The 19,596-nt window shown below is 51.7% G+C and overlaps 2 protein-coding genes across 2 annotated transcripts; both read right to left on the bottom strand.

Moving 5' to 3' along the window:
- Window positions 1-7,640: 7,640 nt before the first annotated feature.
- MYF5 (myogenic factor 5) lies at window positions 7,641-9,210 on the bottom strand. The gene is made up of 3 exons (XM_075155417.1): window positions 8,684-9,210; window positions 8,245-8,320; window positions 7,641-8,096 (listed from the first exon to the last, which is right to left on the bottom strand). Exons 1-3 carry the CDS (start codon window positions 9,188-9,190, stop codon window positions 7,903-7,905), a joined length of 777 nt encoding a protein of 258 aa, XP_075011518.1. The 5' UTR covers window positions 9,191-9,210; the 3' UTR covers window positions 7,641-7,902.
- A 6,106-nt stretch (window positions 9,211-15,316) lies between these two features.
- On the bottom strand, window positions 15,317-17,790 carry MYF6 (myogenic factor 6). Its single transcript, XM_075155300.1, has 3 exons — window positions 16,571-17,790; window positions 16,236-16,326; window positions 15,317-15,981 (listed from the first exon to the last, which is right to left on the bottom strand). Exons 1-3 carry the CDS (start codon window positions 17,087-17,089, stop codon window positions 15,863-15,865), a joined length of 729 nt encoding a protein of 242 aa, XP_075011401.1. The 5' UTR covers window positions 17,090-17,790; the 3' UTR covers window positions 15,317-15,862.
- Between the last annotated feature and the right edge of the window lie 1,806 nt (window positions 17,791-19,596).

Below are 19,596 nucleotides of genomic sequence, written 5' to 3'. Positions count from 1 at the left end.
ATAAAGAAAGAACTCCTTGCCTCTATTTTTAAGCCTTGAACTTGCTAAAACTTGCATATGTAAGTATGCCTGTGCATAGCTATTTCCACTGGTTCAAAAGGATGTAAAAATAAACTTGGTTGCATCTTACTCTAAGATCTTATACACAGTGATTTCTTTTTAACAATTCTAAAATTTGTTTTTAAAAAGTGAATGATTTTATCATATGTTCAGCAAAATTTTCTCCAGAGCAAGAGATCTTCAGGAATTCCTTGCACTTACTACCTACCCTAGCATTCAGTAAGAGCTGGTTGGCATTCAAGACCATCAAAAAATCACTGCAGTTACTGTGAGCATAATTTCAAGCTCCTACTTCTGGAAATCACGGCCAAATAAAACAGAAAACGTGATTGTACTTGATATTCCTTAGTGTGTGAACAGAGTGTGGGCCCTGGCTCTCAAGCATGCTGCAAGCTGTGCGAACCACTGTATCCATTATAATTGCAATAAAAAGCAATTTTCCACAGCACTTTTCATTTAAAGAAAAATTCCTCTCCAAAGGGTTTTCTGGGGGACGGCGCAGCAAATCTCCCAAGGATCGCTGAGCTGAAAGGGTCAACCCACGGAGCTTCTGCCGCCGGAGCAGGAAGGCAGAGCTGGTGGGGAGGGCGCTGGGCAGCCTTCAGGGCTGGGGCAGCACCTTAGATCCAAGCTCCCTGCAGTTAAGCCTCAGTATTAGCTAGGCTAGTCCTTATTTCAGCTTGAGTACTAAAGCTGTGCCCCTGCCCTTGTTTACCCTCAGCAGCGGTAGCCCCCTCCTTTTGAAAGGAAAGGAACAGTTTCAGATAGCAGAGGATTTAGAGCAGAGGATCTGGATATTTTAATGTTGTTCAGGCATCAGTCATCATGAATATCACTTTACTGCTTGGCGCATAAACAGTCCATTTCTGAGGCATGAGAAAATGAATATATTGTAACTATATTCTAGGCCTTCTGGCCCAAATCTGTTCCTGGTGAAACTCCAGGGGTTTCAGTGGAGTTGTGGCAAGAATAAACTTAGCTGTCTAGCTGTACTTTATAATACACTATTTCTGATTAAAAGAGAGTTTACATGAAGTTAAAGATTTGTTTCCACACATATTAAACCAAAATGGCCTTCAAACTTATTCATGTAACCAAGTGCATTGTTTATAAACAATAAAACTTTCTACAGATGGAAAAAATGGAGAATAAAAAGCAGTAATAAAAATAGGACTATTCATTTTATAAATAGGAATGTGGGGAAGTAAGATATTGCTGAAGTGATGTATTAAAGCAAGACTATACACCAAAATATATGCTTTTTTTTTCATAATCCTTATCTTCCACATAAAAGAGAGAGGTGGGGAGATGGGTTGCGGGAGGCAGACATGGTCAGCAGACCCCTCAGAGCAGACCATTTCTGCTTGAGAATACTAATTTCACAAGCACTTTTCTAAAAGGAGCTTTCACTGTCCTGCTTATTAGGAAGTTTAGAAATAACAAGTTTCACATTTCAAAGTTCAGTCATTTTTGTATTTCACCCAGGCGATAAACATGTGAGAAATTTGTACCCTGTGAAAAATGTGCATTTCAGGCACTGGTAGGATACAGCTGTCTCGGCCCTTGTTTACTTGGTTTCTCCTCTACTTCATGCTCGGCATGGGGGATTTTAGAGTTATTAAACTTTTTCCCAGTTGCCCAGAGTCACCATCCTTTCATTCCATACTGAGCGGCCGTGTATATCACCGTGTGACAGCAACTGCCCTCCCAGCTTTCAGTGCTTACCTTTCCGGCTTCGGCAGGAGCCCTTTTTCCTGGCACCAGGTGCATCTGCCAAAAGGAATTCCCAATTTATGAGAGTCACTTTTCCCAGTACTGGGTGTTAAGCCACCCACACCTCCAGCAATCGAACAGCTTCAGACTACCAAGCTGTCCCTTTTCCCACTGCATGAGACACCTGCATGGGCTGCGTCTTCCTTGGCCAGTCGCATGACAGGAACGAACTCCTACAGTACCCTGTGACCAGCTAGACAGACTCATAGAGTTTGCAAGGAAGACGAGAGTGGATGCTTAAGCTCGGGATGAGGCCCCCCCAAAATCCCCATTTAATCACGCAGGGAGTATGAGCGCAAATCTTACTATTTTAGGCGCTCCTCAAGTCTTCACTACTGAGGTCCTGCAGGTGCCCAGGAGGAGGGTGCTCATCCATTTGCAGAAGCTTTGCAGCTAAGCAATTCACCTACACATTTGGGAGCTGACAGCATTATATATACCTGAGAAGAAGAGGCCTGAAGGACTCCCAGCTGCTTATTTTGGGCACAACTTTAATGAAACATAGGAGTCATAGGGGCAGAACGACAGCCTTTGATGGGCTTCTCACACAGGTGAGAAGGGAGTTTTGTGGTCTGCTCCTAATAACAAGTCAATACTATCCAACAGAGAGAGAATAACAACAGCAAGGACCAGAGCAAAGGCACCCACCTCCCAGATGCCTGACTGACTCTACTCCAGCCACCTCTGAGGGGTTTTAATGTTTTTAAAGCTACTTTTTTAAGTCACTGAGATAACTCAGTTAAATCTAAGAAAGAATTTTTGCTGTGATAGCTATTGTCTATAAAGGTGTGTACCACAAGTCTACACGTAAGCCTTAACTTTGGGGAAGGGATTTCAGATATATTCTTCAGATACATCTCCATCATGGCCAGCAGAGACATTTCCTCCTCTGCTTTTCAAAGCACTCAGGCAGTGAGTTTCAGAATTGCATTATTAGCTCAATTTGAAGATGGGCCAAAACAGCAATTGTAGAAATAAATACTTTTCAAAATGGAAATACTGTTTGTCTTTCTATTTCTTCAAAGCATTACAAAGTGGACAGGAAAAAAAACCAAACCTTGTATTTTCTCATGCTGGTAAAAAAAGAAAAAAAGAAACCCACAACATCTTGCATATATGGTTATTTAAAACATGGAAATGAGGGGAACAGAACTGTTTTTCAGCAGATTCAAATACTTCCATTTACAAAAAAATGAACCTCCTACTGGAGCAGTGGTGCATTTGCTAATGAGGTCTTTGCACTGAGCTATACACAGGGGTAATTGAAGTTATAGTCATTGTTTGCTCACCGTTAATTAAGGAGTTAGTGATTTATTAATTTAATAAATTCTGTGGAATCAAACAATCAAAGGCAATGGGCTGAATTCAAACTTGATTTAATCCACATTTTGGCTTCCTATAATGTATAACAGGCACACCAGCTTGAGTTTTATGTTCCAGACAGACCTTTGCTGGGTTCCTGACTGCAAGCAGTAGGATTTGGCACTTCGAAAAAAAAAAAAAATCAGAACTAAAGCTTTTAGGACTTCTTTGTAGGATTTAATTTTTGCTTAACGTACACATTATATGGATTTTTAAAACAGAAAATATTATCAGTTCAAAAGCATATATTCATAGAAGAAGATCAGAGAAATAAAGAGAAACCCCACACATTTATTCCTCTGCTGCTACTCCAACTTTGAAGGCCTCTCAGAGAGTATCAGATTCAAATGCACTTGATTTAATGCAGACACTGAGCTACGTTTCTGATCGCTCATTGGGCTTGCTGACCCTCATATATCATGCCCACTATCACCTTCTTCAAGCACAGCTGAGCAATGCCTTTGGCATCATAGCCATCAACAGCTTCCAGCAGATTGCCAGGCAGTCCATAAATGTTACTAATACTCAAAATGAAACCAGACTCCGGGACTGGATGGTGCCTATCAGCTGGTCTGGGGAGCAGAAAGCAGAAGACCTTTGAGAAAGTATCTGGACTCTGCAATACAGTGGGTTTGGCATGAGGTCCATGAGCATCCAGGATGCATAACCTCCTGGAGGAAGGAAAGCGGGGCACCTGCCAATTGGAGAGAAAATGTATCACACTGTATTTGGGGAGGGGAATAACTCCCTCAGCCCAGCCCTGGTCTGGTGGATAGGTTTATCTCTTGGACTGAATGGAGAGCATGAGATGTAGTGAGGGCAAAGGCGGCCACTAGTGAAGCCTAAGCTAATACTCAATAGAAAACTCAAGTAAAGCACAAGAAAAACAGCTCTGCAGTCTCTTTTTTACTCATTCCACTAATCCAGTTGGCTGCAGGAGGAGCCTGGCCCTGATGCCCTGGGGCAGCACGTGGACAGATGCACGACTTGCCCCCTCCACATTTGGGGGTGAACTTCTCCATCCCTTCCACAGGGTCAAATTAGCCAGCAGGATCCCAGCCCAGTCTCCAGCTGGCCAAGCTCATTAGGTCTTTAGTTGCCAGGAAGGCAGTTGAGGCCAGCTGTAAGGCTGATACCCCGTGCAGAGCCTGCCAAAGGTCAGCAGTCATCAGCTGGCCAGCTGCGGGTCCTCCTGCGGGACCCCAAGGTCCAGAGAGGAGTAAGGAGAAGTGACGAGCGAGGCAAGGGCTCTGCAGAGGAGGAGGAGGGGAGGGAGCAGGTCTGGGGTGGGGAGAAGTCAGCTGCCTACTGTGGGTAAGTCTGACTGCTCCTGACAAGCAGGTTGAGCTGGGAAGGCAAAGATGCTGAATTTCCCCCAAAATGCAGCCATGAATTTGGGGTGTTCCTGGGCATATTTTGACAAACAGTATGACTTAAGACCTCTTTATTCTCTTCCAAGAACTAATTACTAAAAGTTTATCACTTTTAAGCCTCACCTCAGGAGAAGAAAGAGGTTGATCTTTTCCTACAGGGAAAATTAGTGTTTTTCCACACAAGCAACTCAGAAATACGAACATAGCGCAAGCAGGATTTTTGTCCTGATGTTGTATTTAAGAGGTCTTTACTAGGTTCCTATGTTAGTTTTGTAATGTACAGTGGGCCTTTTGATCTGAGATTAAAATATGTATTTCACTGAAGAGCTCTGCTTGATTTCTTAACAAGAGATAAAAGATACAAGAAGCTCTTAACACACACACACACACACACACACACACACACACACACACACACACACACACACACAGAGCACAGCTGCCTCCCTCAGTCAGAATATAAGCCAAGAAAGCATGATTTTCAGTGGTAAAATTAAAATTAAAAATTAATTTTGTTTTTAAAATTACACAGAATTATGCCCTTCATTGCAGTGAGTGATAGTCAGAAAACTTGCAGCTTTTGTGCTACATTATTCTGACACTATGAGGCATCCTTCCACCTGCCTGCCTGCCTGGGAGATCACTGCGTGCCATCGCAGAGCCTGCAGCACTCAGCCAGGCACTAGGAGTTGCGAGAGGTGGAGCTCAGGTTTTCTAGACCATCATCTTCTCATGTATTTGTGGGCACAGCCTTCCTTAAATGAACGTGATTCACACAGAATACAAATCTTTCTTTTCAGTTACACTTATTATTATTATTATTGAATATGCAAAATCTGACCACAACAGCTTATCTCCCAAGACAGCAGACACCTTGTTCTTCCCACTCCACAGGCTGAAGGTGGTTTCACAGTGCTCACTTCCACTCCTTCCGAGGATTACAGCACATTTCGGCACATAGGAGCTTTGTTTATAGATGTCCCCTAATTAAGAGTTTGTTTTCTTGGTGTGTATAACAAAACTCTCAGATTGTAATCTAGTCTAGTAGGACTGAGGAGGCTGTGGACAAACATCCCACAGACGGGATACTTCTCACTCTCTGAAAAGCTACTTCTCAGAAGTATTGACCTTTTTGCAACTCTTAAAATGTCTGCCAGCCAAAGAGAGGTGTACATTACCAACATGTGATTTGCTAGTGTTACTCTGCATGCTTCACAGGCGATCGCTTGCCAAGGTCAGCACAGTACAGAATGAAATGCTGAAAGTTCTCCAGCTTAGCTCATTTTAAACCATCGTTTAAAATGATCTGCACTGTATTAGATCCTGGCCATAAGCAGTACCCTTGGGATGGTATTTTGGTTGAGAGAAGCAAGCACTGGAGCACTGCAGCAATGTGTGAGAAATCATGAACAAAACCAATGACATTCACCCTCTTGCATAAAGATTTCTATGAACAGGAGGCTCAGGAAGTGATTGCCCGTGTTTGAGTTAAGGCACTTGCCTGATGCCTGAAGCATCTGTAATAACAAGACATTGTTGTCTTGCGAACAAGACAAGAAGACATTGTGAACACCTTGTTTGTACCTCTGCACACCCTCAGTACAGGGTTTTCAAACCACTTACTTTACCCAATGATTATTTGGGACCTATCTATACACACAGAAAGCCCATTCTGGAAAAGGCTCGTCCAGAATTACTCCGCAGGAAAGAAAACGCTTACCTCAAGGTTACACAGCAAGGGCAGAAAGTGATTTTGAGGGAAGCCGTGCAGGAGAGGGAGGCTGGCCTTTTCCTCTGTCAGAAGCACGGCTGCCTGCTGCCCAGCTGAGCAGCTCAGGCAGGTAGGCGCCACCTCTCTTTCTCTGCAGCCCTTTTGGGGGGGGACACAGCCCCACGGTGTGCTGCGAGGACAGGGCTGTCGCTAAGCTAGGCTTCCTTCATCCTCAGTTCATCTTCAGTTCAGAGACGCTGCCAAAGAGCAGTCAGGTGGTAACTTTTGGTGACATGACTAAGCTGGGCTGGGTTCAAGTGAAAGATTTATCAGAGGTGAAATACCACTTCCAGGCCCCTTGGCCACCAAGTGCTAACAACATAAACACAAATGGCAAATACATCCTTATCCCACGCTAGTGAGGTGTATATCCCTTCCCACTCAGAGTGTTTATCACAGGAGACATTTCTGGATGCACCAAAGGAGCCCACCTCTCCATCTCATCTTTTTTGTGGGGGTTAGAAAAGTTTTGGATTACAACTAAAGCAGTGCAAAGGGATGGAAATTTTTCATGGTAGAAAGACTTAGATTTAGTGCCTGGAAGGAAATACTTGGTAACTCTGAAACTCATGAAGACCCATGCAAATAGAGTAATGAATTTTCATCCTGGCTGGTGGGACCAAAGGCATTACGAACAAACAGATCTGTATCGCTTTCTGAATATTATGAAATGTACCTTGTGGATTGTGAAAGAGATACTTGTGGTTTGTTCTTACTAACTCTACTAAATTTGTCTCTGCCAGAGCACTGACAGTGACTGAGAGTAAAATTCCCCAACAGGGTATCAGAGCTAGATCATACAGTTATTTTACAGAGGAGAGTCACCATGCAATTTTAGGGCCAAATCCTGAAAAACGTGTTCGGTCTTCATACCCAGGGAAAGAAACAAGGGCTTTGCCAGGTGGGGGAAAAGAAAAGAAAAAAAAAGGAAGATGACCATGAAATATTACTTTTACTCCTGCAGAAAATAAAGGAAACTCTGCTCATAGCGGGACAGGAATGAAGGGAGAATTTCACCCTTCACATTTTTGTGCCTCCATGAGAATAATATCCACTGGTGATGGAAGAAACAAGCTCCCAGGCCCCAGCCTGGCAAGATGCAGGCAAGATGGATCACCCGGCCCCGGACCGCCGTGACGAGGCAGGTCCCCATGCAGGCAGGACCTGGGGGTGACCGAGTCTGGGACTGGAGCTGAACGCGGATGCTGGCGGGCACCCCGCAGCCGGGTCTCGCTGCCCTCCCCAATACCAGGGAATGCACTTAAAGAACCAGCAGGCCAGACAGGTCTCTTACAGCACGTTTTATTTGCAGCGGGGTTTGCAGGGTAGCGCGTGTGCCCCGAGCTCCAGGGTCCGTCTGCCCCGGGGGGACCCCGGGCCGGGGCCGGGCGGGGCGCTTTGCCCCCAGCCCCGGCGGGAGGCGGCGGGCCAAGCGGCGCTGGGGCTGCCCCTCTCGTCCGAGAAGCGTTCGCGGGACACGGCTGGGCGAGGGGGGCGGCCCCAGCGGGAGGGCAGCGGCCCCGGAGGCGGCGGCAGGCGCGGGGTGCCCGCCCCCCGGGCCCCTCATAGCGCCTGGTAGGTCCGTCGGGGCGGCGGCGTCCCGGGCGTCCCCGGCCCCGAGTCGATGCTGGCGCTGGGCGAGAGGGAGTCGGCGTCGCGGAGGGGCAGCCCCGGCTCCTCCGCCGGGGAGAGGCGGTCCACGATGCTGGAGAGGCAGTCCAGGCTGGACAGGGCGCTGCTCTGCTCGGCGGCATACCCTGCGGCCGCGGGGCGGGGGGGGGGGGGCGGCAGCGCGTTACAGCGGGGTCCCGCGGTGCCCTCCCCAAGTGCCGCGGGGAGCGGGGCGGCCCCCTCGGCCCCCGCCTTTACCCCCCGCCCCCGCGGCTGCCGGCGGGTCGGGCTTACCGTGGGCCATCTCGGAGCAATAGACGGCGTCGAAGCTGCTGCCTCTCGCCGACCAGACGGGGCTGCCGCAGTCGGCCTGCAAAACAGGGGCGAGGGGCGAGTGCCGGCCCGGCCGCCCCCACCCCGGGGCCACTGGGACGCTCCCCCCGCAGGGAAAGCGCCTTCAAGCCCAGCGGGAAGGGAGCCCCGGCGCCCGCGGGGGAGCGGGGCAGCAGCTCCCCAGCCAGGCTGCCGCTGGGCAGCGCCTTCCGGTCTCCCCCCGCCTTACCCCGCTGCCGCTAAGCTGGGGGGGGGGGGGGACTGAGGGCAAGCCCCCGAGGGCTGGGGCGCTACCGGCCCCCCATGCATTCCCGGAAAGCCTATGTGTACGCTTAGCGTTAAATCTCAGAAGGGCCTTCCTGGGGTCCCCACAGCCCCATCTCTCCTGCCCCTCTCTTACCATCCCATCGGAGCAGCTGGAAGTGGGGCTGGTCGGTTCGGAGCAGCTCTGTCCCGGCAGGTGATAGTAGTTTTCTACCTGTTCCCTCAAGAGCTCCTGGAGGCTCTCGATGTATCTGATGGCGTTTCTCAGGATCTCTACTTTGGGGAGTCTTTGGTTGGGGTTGGCAGTGGTGCATCGCTTCAGGGTCTCAAACGCCTGGTTCACTTTCTTCAGCCTCCTCCTCTCCCTCATGGTGGCCGCCTTCCGCCGGTCCATTGTGGTGGATTTTCTCTTGCAGGCTTTGCAAGCCCACATGAGGCAGTGGCCGGCCTGGTGGTGGCCGGTGGGAGCTCGGACATGCTCCTCTTCCTCGGAGCAGGCGGGCTCGGGGGGCTCGTGGGCGCCGAAGGCAGGCAGGTCCCTGGGCTCGAAATCCTCGGGGAACTCGCCCTCCGGGGAGGAGAGGCAGGAGCTGTCATAGAAGAGCTCGGACGGGGAGAACTGGCAGCTGTCCATCACCTCCATCCCTGCAGCGGAGGCGTCAGTGTGGGGAGGCAGCCACCGGCTCTCGGCGAAGCGCTCTGCAGCGCGCTGGGGCAATTTCCTCAGTAATTAGCGACCTGAGACGAAGTGTCCTTTGGCTGATGCGGGGGGCCCTTATATATACATGTAAAGGGAGGCTGGTCCGCGGCGGCCAGTCTTTATTAGCATATCCCACCACATCCCCTGCCGGGGGCTGTCTGGGCAAGCCCCCTCCAGTCCCCGGGAGACAATTTGCTCCGCACCGCTCCTTTGGAGAGCAGTGAGCTGGGCACTTCTCTAATGCACGATCTCCCCAGAACTGGTTGCGACATCTCCGAAGTTTAAAACAAGTCTGCAATTTTGGTATGGAAAGAGAAAGAGCGGCAGTGGACGCGCACGAAGCGCTGACATTTCCTACAGAGCCGTTCCCATCTCCCATCACACGCTGCAGCGGGAGGGACACCGGCTCTCCCCACGGGGAAATTAACGTACAGCCCCCCCCCCATAGCACCTACAGTGTCTACTTGCGTGTCTTTATTCCCCACAGCCCGTGGTCCAGGTCTAACCTGAAACAATTTACCCTTCTTTTCAGACCGAAGATTTGTACATTTATCTTGGGGAGCGCTTTGTCCTGTAATTAAAGCCGTGTCACCAAGCGTTTAAATTTACAAATCGAGGGACAAAAACGCACAGCTACTTGTGGCCAGGAGAGATGAGTAGGGGGGAAACCCAGATTTTAGTGCTGTCGGATCGGGTCACAGGGAAAGGTACTCACAAAAGAAAAGTGTACGTATTTGCTCCAAGACAAATCCCCTTCCCATTCTTTCTCCTACTCGTGTGACCTGGTGCTGCTAGAGACACAACAGAGTGGAGCAGTGCCTTGGGCTTGCTAATTTTCTGCTTTCAGGCAAACTTGTACCGTTACAGATGCGTCCCAGCTGCCAGTGGAACAAACCCCTCCTGGAAGTGTAAAATTTCTAACCCCGCAATCCCTAAGTAACTTTACACAAGTCGGGGACAAAAGCTTTGCAGAGCTCCAGCCGCAGCAGTAGCTGAGCGGAGCGGTGCAAGGGTCATTAGAGTGGTAATGAAGCCATTTAACAGGCATTTGCTAACGCGCAGGAATCCTTTGGTTTCATCCAGGTGGCTTTTGTAGTTGAGGATAATATTATGAGAAGGCAAAGGAAACCTTCCCTACCTGGGAATAAAATTATGTGACCTAGGTTAACTCAAACGGAGAGCAAGTGACCCAGCAGCGGTTCAAACGCTACGGAGCCGGTCTGTGTGCCCAGGAAAAAGGCGTCTTCAATTAGCCTCTCTTCAGGAAGAGGTAATGCGGAGGGCATGGCGATCCGGTTGTCTCAAGGAGCCGCTCTTCAAGTGAGCAAGGCGGGTAGAGAACACCTCCTTAGAGAGGTGTCTTGCACAAGCGCACACGCCTGGAAGCCTTCCGATCCGCCCGGGCGAGGCGGGGAGCGGCCGGGGGCTGCGGCTGCGGCTGCGGCTGCGGCTGGGGAGACCCCATGTGCTCCTCGCCCCCTCCCCCGATCCCCCGATCCCCCAAAAGGCGGATTTCTATTCTTAGGCGAAAACTTTTCCCCCAAAAAACCCCTAACATATACACACCCTTCTTCCTACGAGCAGATGCGTAATTGTCTAAAGGCTGGGGAAGGCTACATCTGCACTGCCTCAATTTATTTGGGGCCATAAACGGGGGGAGTCCCCTTTGAAATGAATACTGTAGGAAAAGCAGAGAGTTGATAAAGGAATAAAGTTACAGAAAGGGGAAAGCTCAGAATTTCAGGCTTCTGCCGCTCCGAGGTGCAGGTTACTGTTTAGTTGGGCCACATCTGACACAGGGCAGTTCCCTATTGTTTTCCTAAGAAACCGTCCGTCAGAAGGGGTTCTGCTCGGCAGTAACTTGAACTCTTCACCGGTCTGTGGCGTGCACACACACACACACAAATTTGATTTACCACGTTTGCGCTGGCTAAAATAGACCTGTTTACAGATTTATGCTTTGTGCACAAATAAACTTGATCTTTAAAGTGCCGGTGTTCTGATCACCTTTCAGGGGTTTATCTCCAAGCACGCACCGTGGATCTCCCGGTGCACAATGCCAGCCCCCTGGGTCCCGCGCTCCTGGAGTGCAGAGTTTTAGCTCGCAGCTTTAACTCTTAATCCAGCGGGGCTGGGGTTGTTAAGAAACGTGCCTTTTCCCAAAAGTATTTGAGGAGCTAGGAAAATTTGTTTCCTTTTTCCTTGAATATTTTGGGGGAAGGGGAAGAAAGGATGGAAGATCCTGTCACTCAGGAAGAAAAAAATCTTAGTAATTAGTATCCCTTAAGAGCCCCCGGCTCCTCTGGTAAAGTGATCTCAAAACAAACTTGCAAAAGTGCAGTAGGCGAGTGGAACTACAGAAAGGGGAGAGAAAACACAAAGTACAAGGCTGGCTAATGAGGCTACTGGGGGCGGGGAGGGAGAGAATATGCTGCATTTCAGGAGACGGAAGGCTCAAGTCCGGAAAGCGGGAACAGCCTGAGCACCAGACACTGCCTGCTCCTGTGGCCGGGCAGGGAGAAAATGGTGAACGTGTCGGGACCTCTTTAAATGGTGTTCCTCACCCCAACCCTCCCCGCTTCGCAGCAATTGCCGTGCCGCACCTATTTCTGCAGGGATTCGATCCCGTGTGGGGACCATTTGCAGAGCGTGCGATCTTTTTCCAAGCCCCACGCCTTTCTCCTTCAACAAAGAAAATCCGACGGACATCATAAGTCACTGGGCCGGGGGGGTGAGAGGTGTTTGGGACCCACCCGAGCGCGCCCCGTTGTGCCCCCCCCGGCCCTGCGGGGCGCCCTCGGCGAGCACCCCGCACCCCCGCAAAGCCCTGCGCAGTTCCCCCGCAGACCGCCGGCCTCGCCGGGGTGAGCGCCCGGGCCCCCGTGCAGGACAGCAGCCGGCAGCGAGAGCGTTATTTAGGAGTGTATTTTATTTAACGGTGCGTGCAGGGACGGCGACGCCCGACAGAAAGGAGGCGCCCGACGTCGCTCCGTGCTGCCTTCGCCCCCCGCCTCTCCCCTCCCGCGATCGGTGGGTGCCGGTGGCGGCGGCGGGGGCTCCTCCGCGCCGCCCCGCCAGCAAAACTGTTTCCCAGTTGGGCTGTTGTGGCCGGGCGCTTCCAGCCGTGTGAGAAACGTTTGGTTCCCCCCGGCGCTGGGAACCGTGCGCACCTAAGTAAACACATTAGTACCTGCCAGAGGGATTTGTACAGAGGACAGCTGAAGAAGGCATTGGCCTCTGCGGGCACTCTGGGACTCCCAAGAGAGATCAAAGGGACACGCGGGGGTTTTTAGCAGCCTTGAGACTGGGAAAAGTTGCTAGTTCCTGCTATCGGGGGGACGTCCCAGCGAGCACATGGTTCAATTATTCAACCTCCTCCCTCCCCAGCCCCCCACTCCCATTCCCCAGCTCGCTCTCCACAGAAAGGTGGAGGCTCTGGAAAAATCGTACGGGTTCCCCAAGGCAGCAGCGATCCAAGCAGGAATTTTCCCCGTGGAAATCGCTGCTGGGTCGACGCCCGGCCGCCTTGCCTTCGACCTCAGCAAATAAAGCCCGCTGCCGGCTGCCCGCCTCCCTCTCCGGGTTGCGGGCGGTTTTACGGAGGAAAATAAAGATGCACAGTAAAAAAACAGGCTGTAAACACTCGGTCGCGCCACTTCAGAGCAGAGCGGTGACAAGGCAGCGGCACTGCACACGCTCCGTCTCCCCTCACCCATCGCTCCCCCGCCTGCAGCCGGCACAGCGGGGCGCTCCCGGCCCCGCAGGCAGCTGGGGCGGGCCCCGGAGCGCTGCCGCGCTGGACCAGGCACCCCGCACTGGTGCGGCGGCCGCCCCTCAGGGCGGGCTGCCGGTGCTCCCGCAGCCCTGCCCTCTCCTCGGGGAGCGAGCAGGTGGCTTCGCGGTGGAGCGGAGCAGGTAGAGGCGAGGGAGGCCGGCGTTGAGCACGGGCTTTCCGGGAGCAGCGCTCCAGCCCGCCTCTCTCGTGTTAAATAAACCGCGGCGGGAAGGAGGGAGCGGGGGCAGCGGGGGGCACTTGCGTTCGTGTGAAAACTTGGGTGACGTTGTGCGTGGCCCTTCCGGAAAAAGACTTTATTAAATCACAAACCTCTGGTTCTTACCCAGTTATTACCCTTTGATTTGTGATTCCAGGGCCTGTTTGCTTTGGCTGGGGACTTAGGTAAAGATTATCGTTATTAATATCAAACACAAACATTTTAATTGCAAACACACTGAGGACCTTTACTGGGAAGCCCGGCATGTCAGCCGCAGCCGCGGGGGTCACGGAGAGTCTCTTCGGGAGGTATTTTCTTTATTTAATGAAAAAAAACCTTCCTTTAGGCAAACTTACTCCAAACAATCGCTCAAGTTACCCTCCTGCTGGCGGAGACCCTGCCGGGGGGGTCCTGCCGGGCGGACGGGCCACTTCGTTGCGGTTAACGCTGGGCTGAGGGCAAACCTGACAGCGGGCTGGCGGCGTGTTGGCGTGACACGGTGGTGCCGGGGCTGCTTCAGCGCCGCTCCTTGCCCTGCTGCGGGAAGCGGGCCCTGCGGGGCTGGGTTCGGCCGGTGCTGCGCCAGGCGTAGTGAGTTGCCTGTAGCCCTTCTCTCTGGCCCGGTGGGGATCGGAACAAGTGATTAAGGAAGGCGACGAGCTGCTAACCCCATCTGAAATACTCTAGTGCTGGTCCAGCCCCTTCGGGACAGAAGCAAGCTATGACATCTCCGCTCTTCCGCCAAAATGCAGAGATGGCATGCAAGAACCCGCGCTCCCCGAGGCGCCCGGGAGTTCCCCGAGGCAAAGGGGTTATTTGAAACGAGAAAAAGGGGGGAACTGTCGTACCGCTACGTGCCCACCACACTGTGCCGCCGCAGTTGCTCCTTACAACAGAGCATCTCAGCAGAGAGCAATTACAGCGAGTACTTGACCGTTTTAAAAACCGGGCTGGCCACGGTGGCACAGAAAGGGAGGAAGGACGGCACCGCGGTAAGAGCCAGCTCCCGAGGCAGTCTCTCTCAAGAGCTTCCCCGTCAGACGGACGTACCCGTGCCCCAGCCGGCCGAGAAGGGTGAGACCTTCCAGAAACGTGGCTGTGACCTTTCAAAAAACAAAAACAAAAAATAAATCAAGAGTTAAAGCTGACGAGGAGAGCGCCCGCGGGCGGAGTTGAAGTAGCGTCCCTTTGCTTTTGTCGGCTCTCCGCCGAGCCCCGTGTGTGCGTCGGGCAGAGTGTGCCGTTTCCTGGTGGTCGCCCCTTCCCAGGGCATAGACAATCTGTTACAAACCGTAACGCTCTGACCGCGAGCAGCTCCGCTCCCCCATCCTCAGAGAGGCTGTGTTTTTTTACATCACTGAGTGAAAGGCTTCGTATGTTGTTACCCCCCTCCCCAACCCCTTTTCGACCGCTTAACTCTTTCCTCCCTGAGGGACGCCACTCTCTTCTCCCTCGGGCTCAAGGAGGTCAAGGGGAGTTACCTTTCCCGGGAAGAAATGACAGCCCCCCAACCCCAAGGGAGCGGGCTCCTGTCCCAGCCTTTTGCCGCCCCGTTCGGGTAGCGGCGCATCAGTTTTGCCGCAGACAAGGCCTGGGTTCGAGTCCCCCGGTGCCCAGAGGAAAAGGTGAGACGCGCCGAGCCTCTCTCTTCTCAAGGAGCAGGGGGGCTCTTTGCGCTTCCCCTGTCTAAGCTCACCCACCCTGTGCAGGACAAGGCCGACGAAGCGTCCCTGCCCGGCGCGCTACGCCAGCGGCACCGTCGCACATTTTAGGGGAGCAGCACCGCCTTCCCGGGCTGCGGGGTCCTGCCCGGGCACCCACCCGTGCCTGCCCGGCTTCCCCGGGGAGCGAAGGCGAGAGGCGGGTAATGAACACCGCGGGTGCGGCCCTAGATAAGGAGAGACGCTCCTTAGAGGAGAAAACGAAGTAAAAATCTGTCCTGAGGGCTGCCTCCAGTCACACGGGTCGTGTCGCGGCTACGTACGTCTGACTCTTCGGGGTTGAGCTCGCTGAAGTCAGTGGCGGGTTTTAACTCCGGGATAGGGTTATTAGTTAATTACGGGGTGGGGGGGGGAAACACTGTAACACAAAGAGCTTTATTTTACAATCCAAGAAATCCGTCTGTTCTTATATACAATATCACATTCCATCATTTAAATATATATTTGTTATGTTTACAAAAGAAAAGACAGTACTAAAATTATTTACAGGAACAAAACGAGGCGGGAACTCTTTAAATACGACTAACACGAAATGCAACCAACAGCTTCACTCAGACAGGAATGAACTTTCCGGTGGGTCTCAGACAAAGCGGATCACCGGTACACAGGTAAGTATCTTAAATTAAAAAAAAAAAAAAAAAAAGAGGAGGGGTGGTCTATGCAACACAATTTAAAGAAAACAAAACTCAGGGGAAAAAAAAAAAAAAAGAAGGAAAAAGTGGGCAAGTCTGTTTGGCTCCAGTCAGTGAGAGCCATTTTCTTTGGAGTAGGTGTACCTTGACTCGACCTTAACAAGGCCCCTGCCTGGGCTTTCCACTGTGTTAATTTGCTTCATTACTTAGTCTAGAGGGAAGGGGGTGGGGGCTCCATCTCCGTTAAATATACTACCAGAGCAACCGGATTTATTTCTCCACCACTTCCTCCACGCTGGGCAGTTTGGGCTCGTCGGAAGAAATACTGTCCACTATGGAAGAGAGACAGCGAAGGCTGCTAGAAGCCGACGACTCGACGACGGAGCCTCCTGCTCAACGAGAGAAAAGGGATTAAAGAGCAAACCGTTCCTCCTCGTCGGGCCTGCGGCGCAGGGCTCGCGGCAGGCGGAGAGCCCGGGCGCTGGAGGGTGAGAGACCGTTGGGGGCCGCGACCGTTACGGACTGCGACCGCTGGGGCAAGGGAAAGGCGCGCGGCAGCGGGGGCGGCGGGTGAGCACGGCCCGGCGGCGGCGGCGGCCGCTCCGCCACGCACAGGGAGGACGGCGGCCGCGGAGCGAGTTACCTTCCTTGGGGCTGACTCCTAGGGCTCGGGAATGGTCAGAAACGCTTTGCCAGTCGGAGCTGCAGGTGCTCAGGAAGTCTGAACTGGGGATCTGCGGCACACACACGGGGGGAGACACGGGGAGAGGACGGGTATTAGTGAGGTGGACCGCGGCTCCCTGGGGCGGGCCGGCTGCCCGCTGGAGGCCCGAGGAGTTCGCACGTTCCTCGAGGAGCCCCCTCCGCGCCCGCCAGCCTGCCCGGCCGCCCGGGCCGCCGCAGAGGCCGTGCCGAGGAGGAGGGGAGGGGACGGGCGCGGCGGTTTCGCAGCTGGAGGAATCAAGCGGCAGCGCTTACATTTCCCTGCTTGGGGCTGAAGCTGAAGGGGTCCCCCCCGATCTCCTGCATTTTCTCCTGCTGATCCAGCCTGTGCAAGAGGTCCTGCAGCCTCTCGATGTAGCTGATGGCGCTCCTCAGGATCTCCACCTTGGGCAGCCTCTGGTTGGGGTTCGCCACAGTCCGCCTTTTCAGAGCCTCGAAGGCTTCGTTGATCTTCTTCAGTCTCCTCCTCTCCCGCAGGGTGGCTGCTTTGCGTCTGTCCGTGGGGGCCGACTTTCTCTTGCAAGTTTTACAAGCCCAGATCAAACACTGGCCGGGGCAGTGAGGGGGTTGTAGTCCCGGGGGTGCCAGCACATGTTCCTCTCCGCTGCTGTCACTGCCGGCCTCTGGCGGCATTTGGTCCTGACAGGGAGACAAGGTGCCATCGCTGCCTGGGTACAGTGGGGATCCCTCTGCCATCTCCAGCTGCTGCAGGGCTCCATTCTCCCCGTCCAAGTAGAAGAAATAGGAGCCAGTTTCAAAAAGGTCCATCATCATGCTGTCCCTTGGCCTCTCTGCCTGCTTGACTTAGGTGGCAGGCTCAAAAACACCCCGAGGAACAACCCAGATGGAATTTAATTAGTGCAGTGACATAAGTCCCCCCTGCTTTATATAGGAGCTGCTGAAACCCTATCCAACTTTTAGCTGTCGCGGTGCATCACCCTCCAAAACTGATTCCAGCCAGTCTCCTGGGCGCTGTCCTGAGAACATCTCCTATTTAGAAGGGGGAGGGGGGGCACGAGGGGAGGGAGACAAATTAAAAAAAAAAAGGGGGAAACAAACGAAAAATAAAATTACAGCCCAAGTCCCCCTCCCCCCAGTCCCGTGAGCTCGGGGTGCAGCGAAGGGACGCGAGGTGGGGGCTCGGGAGCCGCGGCGGGGCGCGGCGGGCGGCCCCGTCCCCGCTGCCGAGCCCGCGGGGGCACGGCTGGAGGACAAAGGCGCGGGGCTTCACAGGGAGCCCTCCCCCAGCCCACCCCTCACACCCCCCAGCGCACGCTCCTTGCCCCGGTTCTAAGTATAGATCTATAAGGAGAGATTTCAAAGGCAGCCATCACTCTCCAAATAGACGGGTTAATATTTTCAGAAGAAGCCCCTGCTATTCCCTCCCCCCCCCCCCCGCCCCTTGAAGCATGCCATTCCTGTGACCCAAGGCAGCCGGGCCAGCCCAAGGTTAGGAGCCAAGCTCACTGTTCTTCCACACACAGGGGGAAGGTTGCCAAGGCAGAGCCTTGCTGCGGTGCTGAAGCACCCACGGTTATTGCACCTCGACTTAGTTTTTTAATATGAACTTTCCCACGTTGCCCATGAGGTGACAGGAGTGATTCCAGGGGACTGGGTTACAGTCTGATGGGGCTCTCTGGACAGCCCCTGTCCTTGACAGTGTTTAGGGCAAGCAAAGCCCAGGCATCTGGTGTAACTGCAGTTTAATCCCTTAGGCCTGGCAAGGTATCTAGGGCTTCCTAGCCCCTGAGACAGAAATGGAGCTTGTGATCACTCTCTGTTAGCGTATACTGTGATGTCACATCATGTCTAGGCTTCTCTTACATGAAGAAAGAGAAGGTATGGGAGAATGCCCTGTTTGCCTCTTTCCCTGGATTGCCTTGTGTCCCTTAAATCCCATGTAATTTCTCCCTGCTTATGTAAAAATACATATATGTGTACATGCATATTATGTGTCCACATCTGTAGACACACACACATATGTATGTGGATAAGTAAGTATATTTCTGTGGATAAGTAAGTGTATTTCTGTGTGTGTATACATGTATGTGTACGTGTACGCTTTTTCATAGAAACTCACAATAATATATGAAGAGTGGATGGAGCCCCTGGAATACCACAATATCTCTCAAATGTAGCCTCTAACTTAATTCTTTCTGAAGGGAACCGTGGAATTTTTGTTCATTTCTCAAAAGCTACGATGAAGTTGATCACTGAGTTGACTGTTTCTCCAAAACTAATTGCAAACAATTTTTCAGAGTACAAAAATCTTAAAGACTAGTTGTGATTTTGTTTTGACCAAATCAGTGTTGTTGGAATGGATCTCCTTTCTGCTTTAATGAGGCAGAACAATATCCAGTTTTGGATGAGACACAGAAATTCAGACTGTTCTCAGCGAAACTAATTTTGATATTAATATTCCAGCACTGAGGTTTTTTTCCTCTTCAGATTAAAGAAAGGCTAGTCTTGCTGTTAAGGAGCTGAACATAAGACACAGTTTCTCAGTTTCCATGCTCTGCAACTTGCTTTCTGTTTGACCTTTGACCAGTCACTTAATTTCCCTGTGATTTAATTTTCTACCTTTAAAAAGGGATATAATGTTGACCTTTACCCATCCGTTGTGTTTCTCATTTAATTTGCTGACTATCCAGGGAGGAGCCACCCCTTGGCGTTAAATGCTTTGGAGTCCCACAGGGATGTTTGTCCCATACCATTAGTGATGGTAGTAATAAAAAAAAGGAAAAATCGTAAGTCTGCTGATTATTTAAAACATTTTCACATTTACTACAGTCATTTTTCTTTTAATCTTTAGTTTCTTCACTACCGCTCTGGGAATGTTTAGAACAAGACAGAGACGAGATCCATCTACTAGTAAGGTGCACAAATGAAAACTTAGTTTAAGGGAGAAATACCATTACCAAATTGTTGTTGTCCTTTCAGGAGTTTTAACTGGACTTAGGGAGTTGGGAAACTGGAAGTTTAGAAGCCAGATGCTCCTTCTGCTGTCACCAGATTTTTTTTTTTTTAAACAGGAAACAAAATAAATAGTTCTTTCTTTCCTGCACTTAGTGCTAGAGTAAACAGATTTGGTTCCTCACGGTAATGTGGGCACAGCATAGTTAGCCCTTTATCGAGCAAAACTCCTATCAACTGTAACTGAATTTTAATTTGAGTGAAGTCAGCCGATTTCCGCATCACATAAGCAACTTGAATTTTGCCGTAGCCATCACACCGCATCTCCCATTCCAGCTCATTGGTGAACATAACACAGCCAGCAGACA

This window comes from Calonectris borealis, chromosome 1 (genome assembly GCF_964195595.1).
Source record: "Calonectris borealis chromosome 1, bCalBor7.hap1.2, whole genome shotgun sequence".
Taxonomy (NCBI): domain Eukaryota; kingdom Metazoa; phylum Chordata; class Aves; order Procellariiformes; family Procellariidae; genus Calonectris; species Calonectris borealis.
The sequence above is the reverse complement of the archived record's forward strand: the minus strand, read 5'-3'. Positions and strand labels throughout refer to the sequence as shown.

Bases quoted from the DNA above. Each gene is read 5' to 3' on its own strand.
- MYF5 (XM_075155417.1), bottom strand. From the start codon at position 9,190: ATGGAGGTGATGGACAGCTGCCAGTTCTCCCCGTCCGAGCTCTTCTAT. The intron at 8,321-8,683 runs GTAAGAGAGGGG...CCTGTTTTGCAG, and splicing joins CCAGCTGCTCCGATGGGATG to GCCGACTGCGGCAGCCCCGT. The intron at 8,097-8,244 runs GTAAGCCCGACC...CCGCGGCCGCAG, and splicing joins TTGCTCCGAGATGGCCCACG to GGTATGCCGCCGAGCAGAGC.
- MYF6 (XM_075155300.1), bottom strand. From the start codon at position 17,089: ATGATGATGGACCTTTTTGAAACTGGCTCCTATTTCTTCTACTTGGAC. The intron at 16,327-16,570 runs GTAAGCGCTGCC...TGTGTGCCGCAG, and splicing joins TCAGCCCCAAGCAGGGAAAT to ATCCCCAGTTCAGACTTCCT. The intron at 15,982-16,235 runs GTAACTCGCTCC...CTCGTTGAGCAG, and splicing joins AGGAGTCAGCCCCAAGGAAG to GAGGCTCCGTCGTCGAGTCG.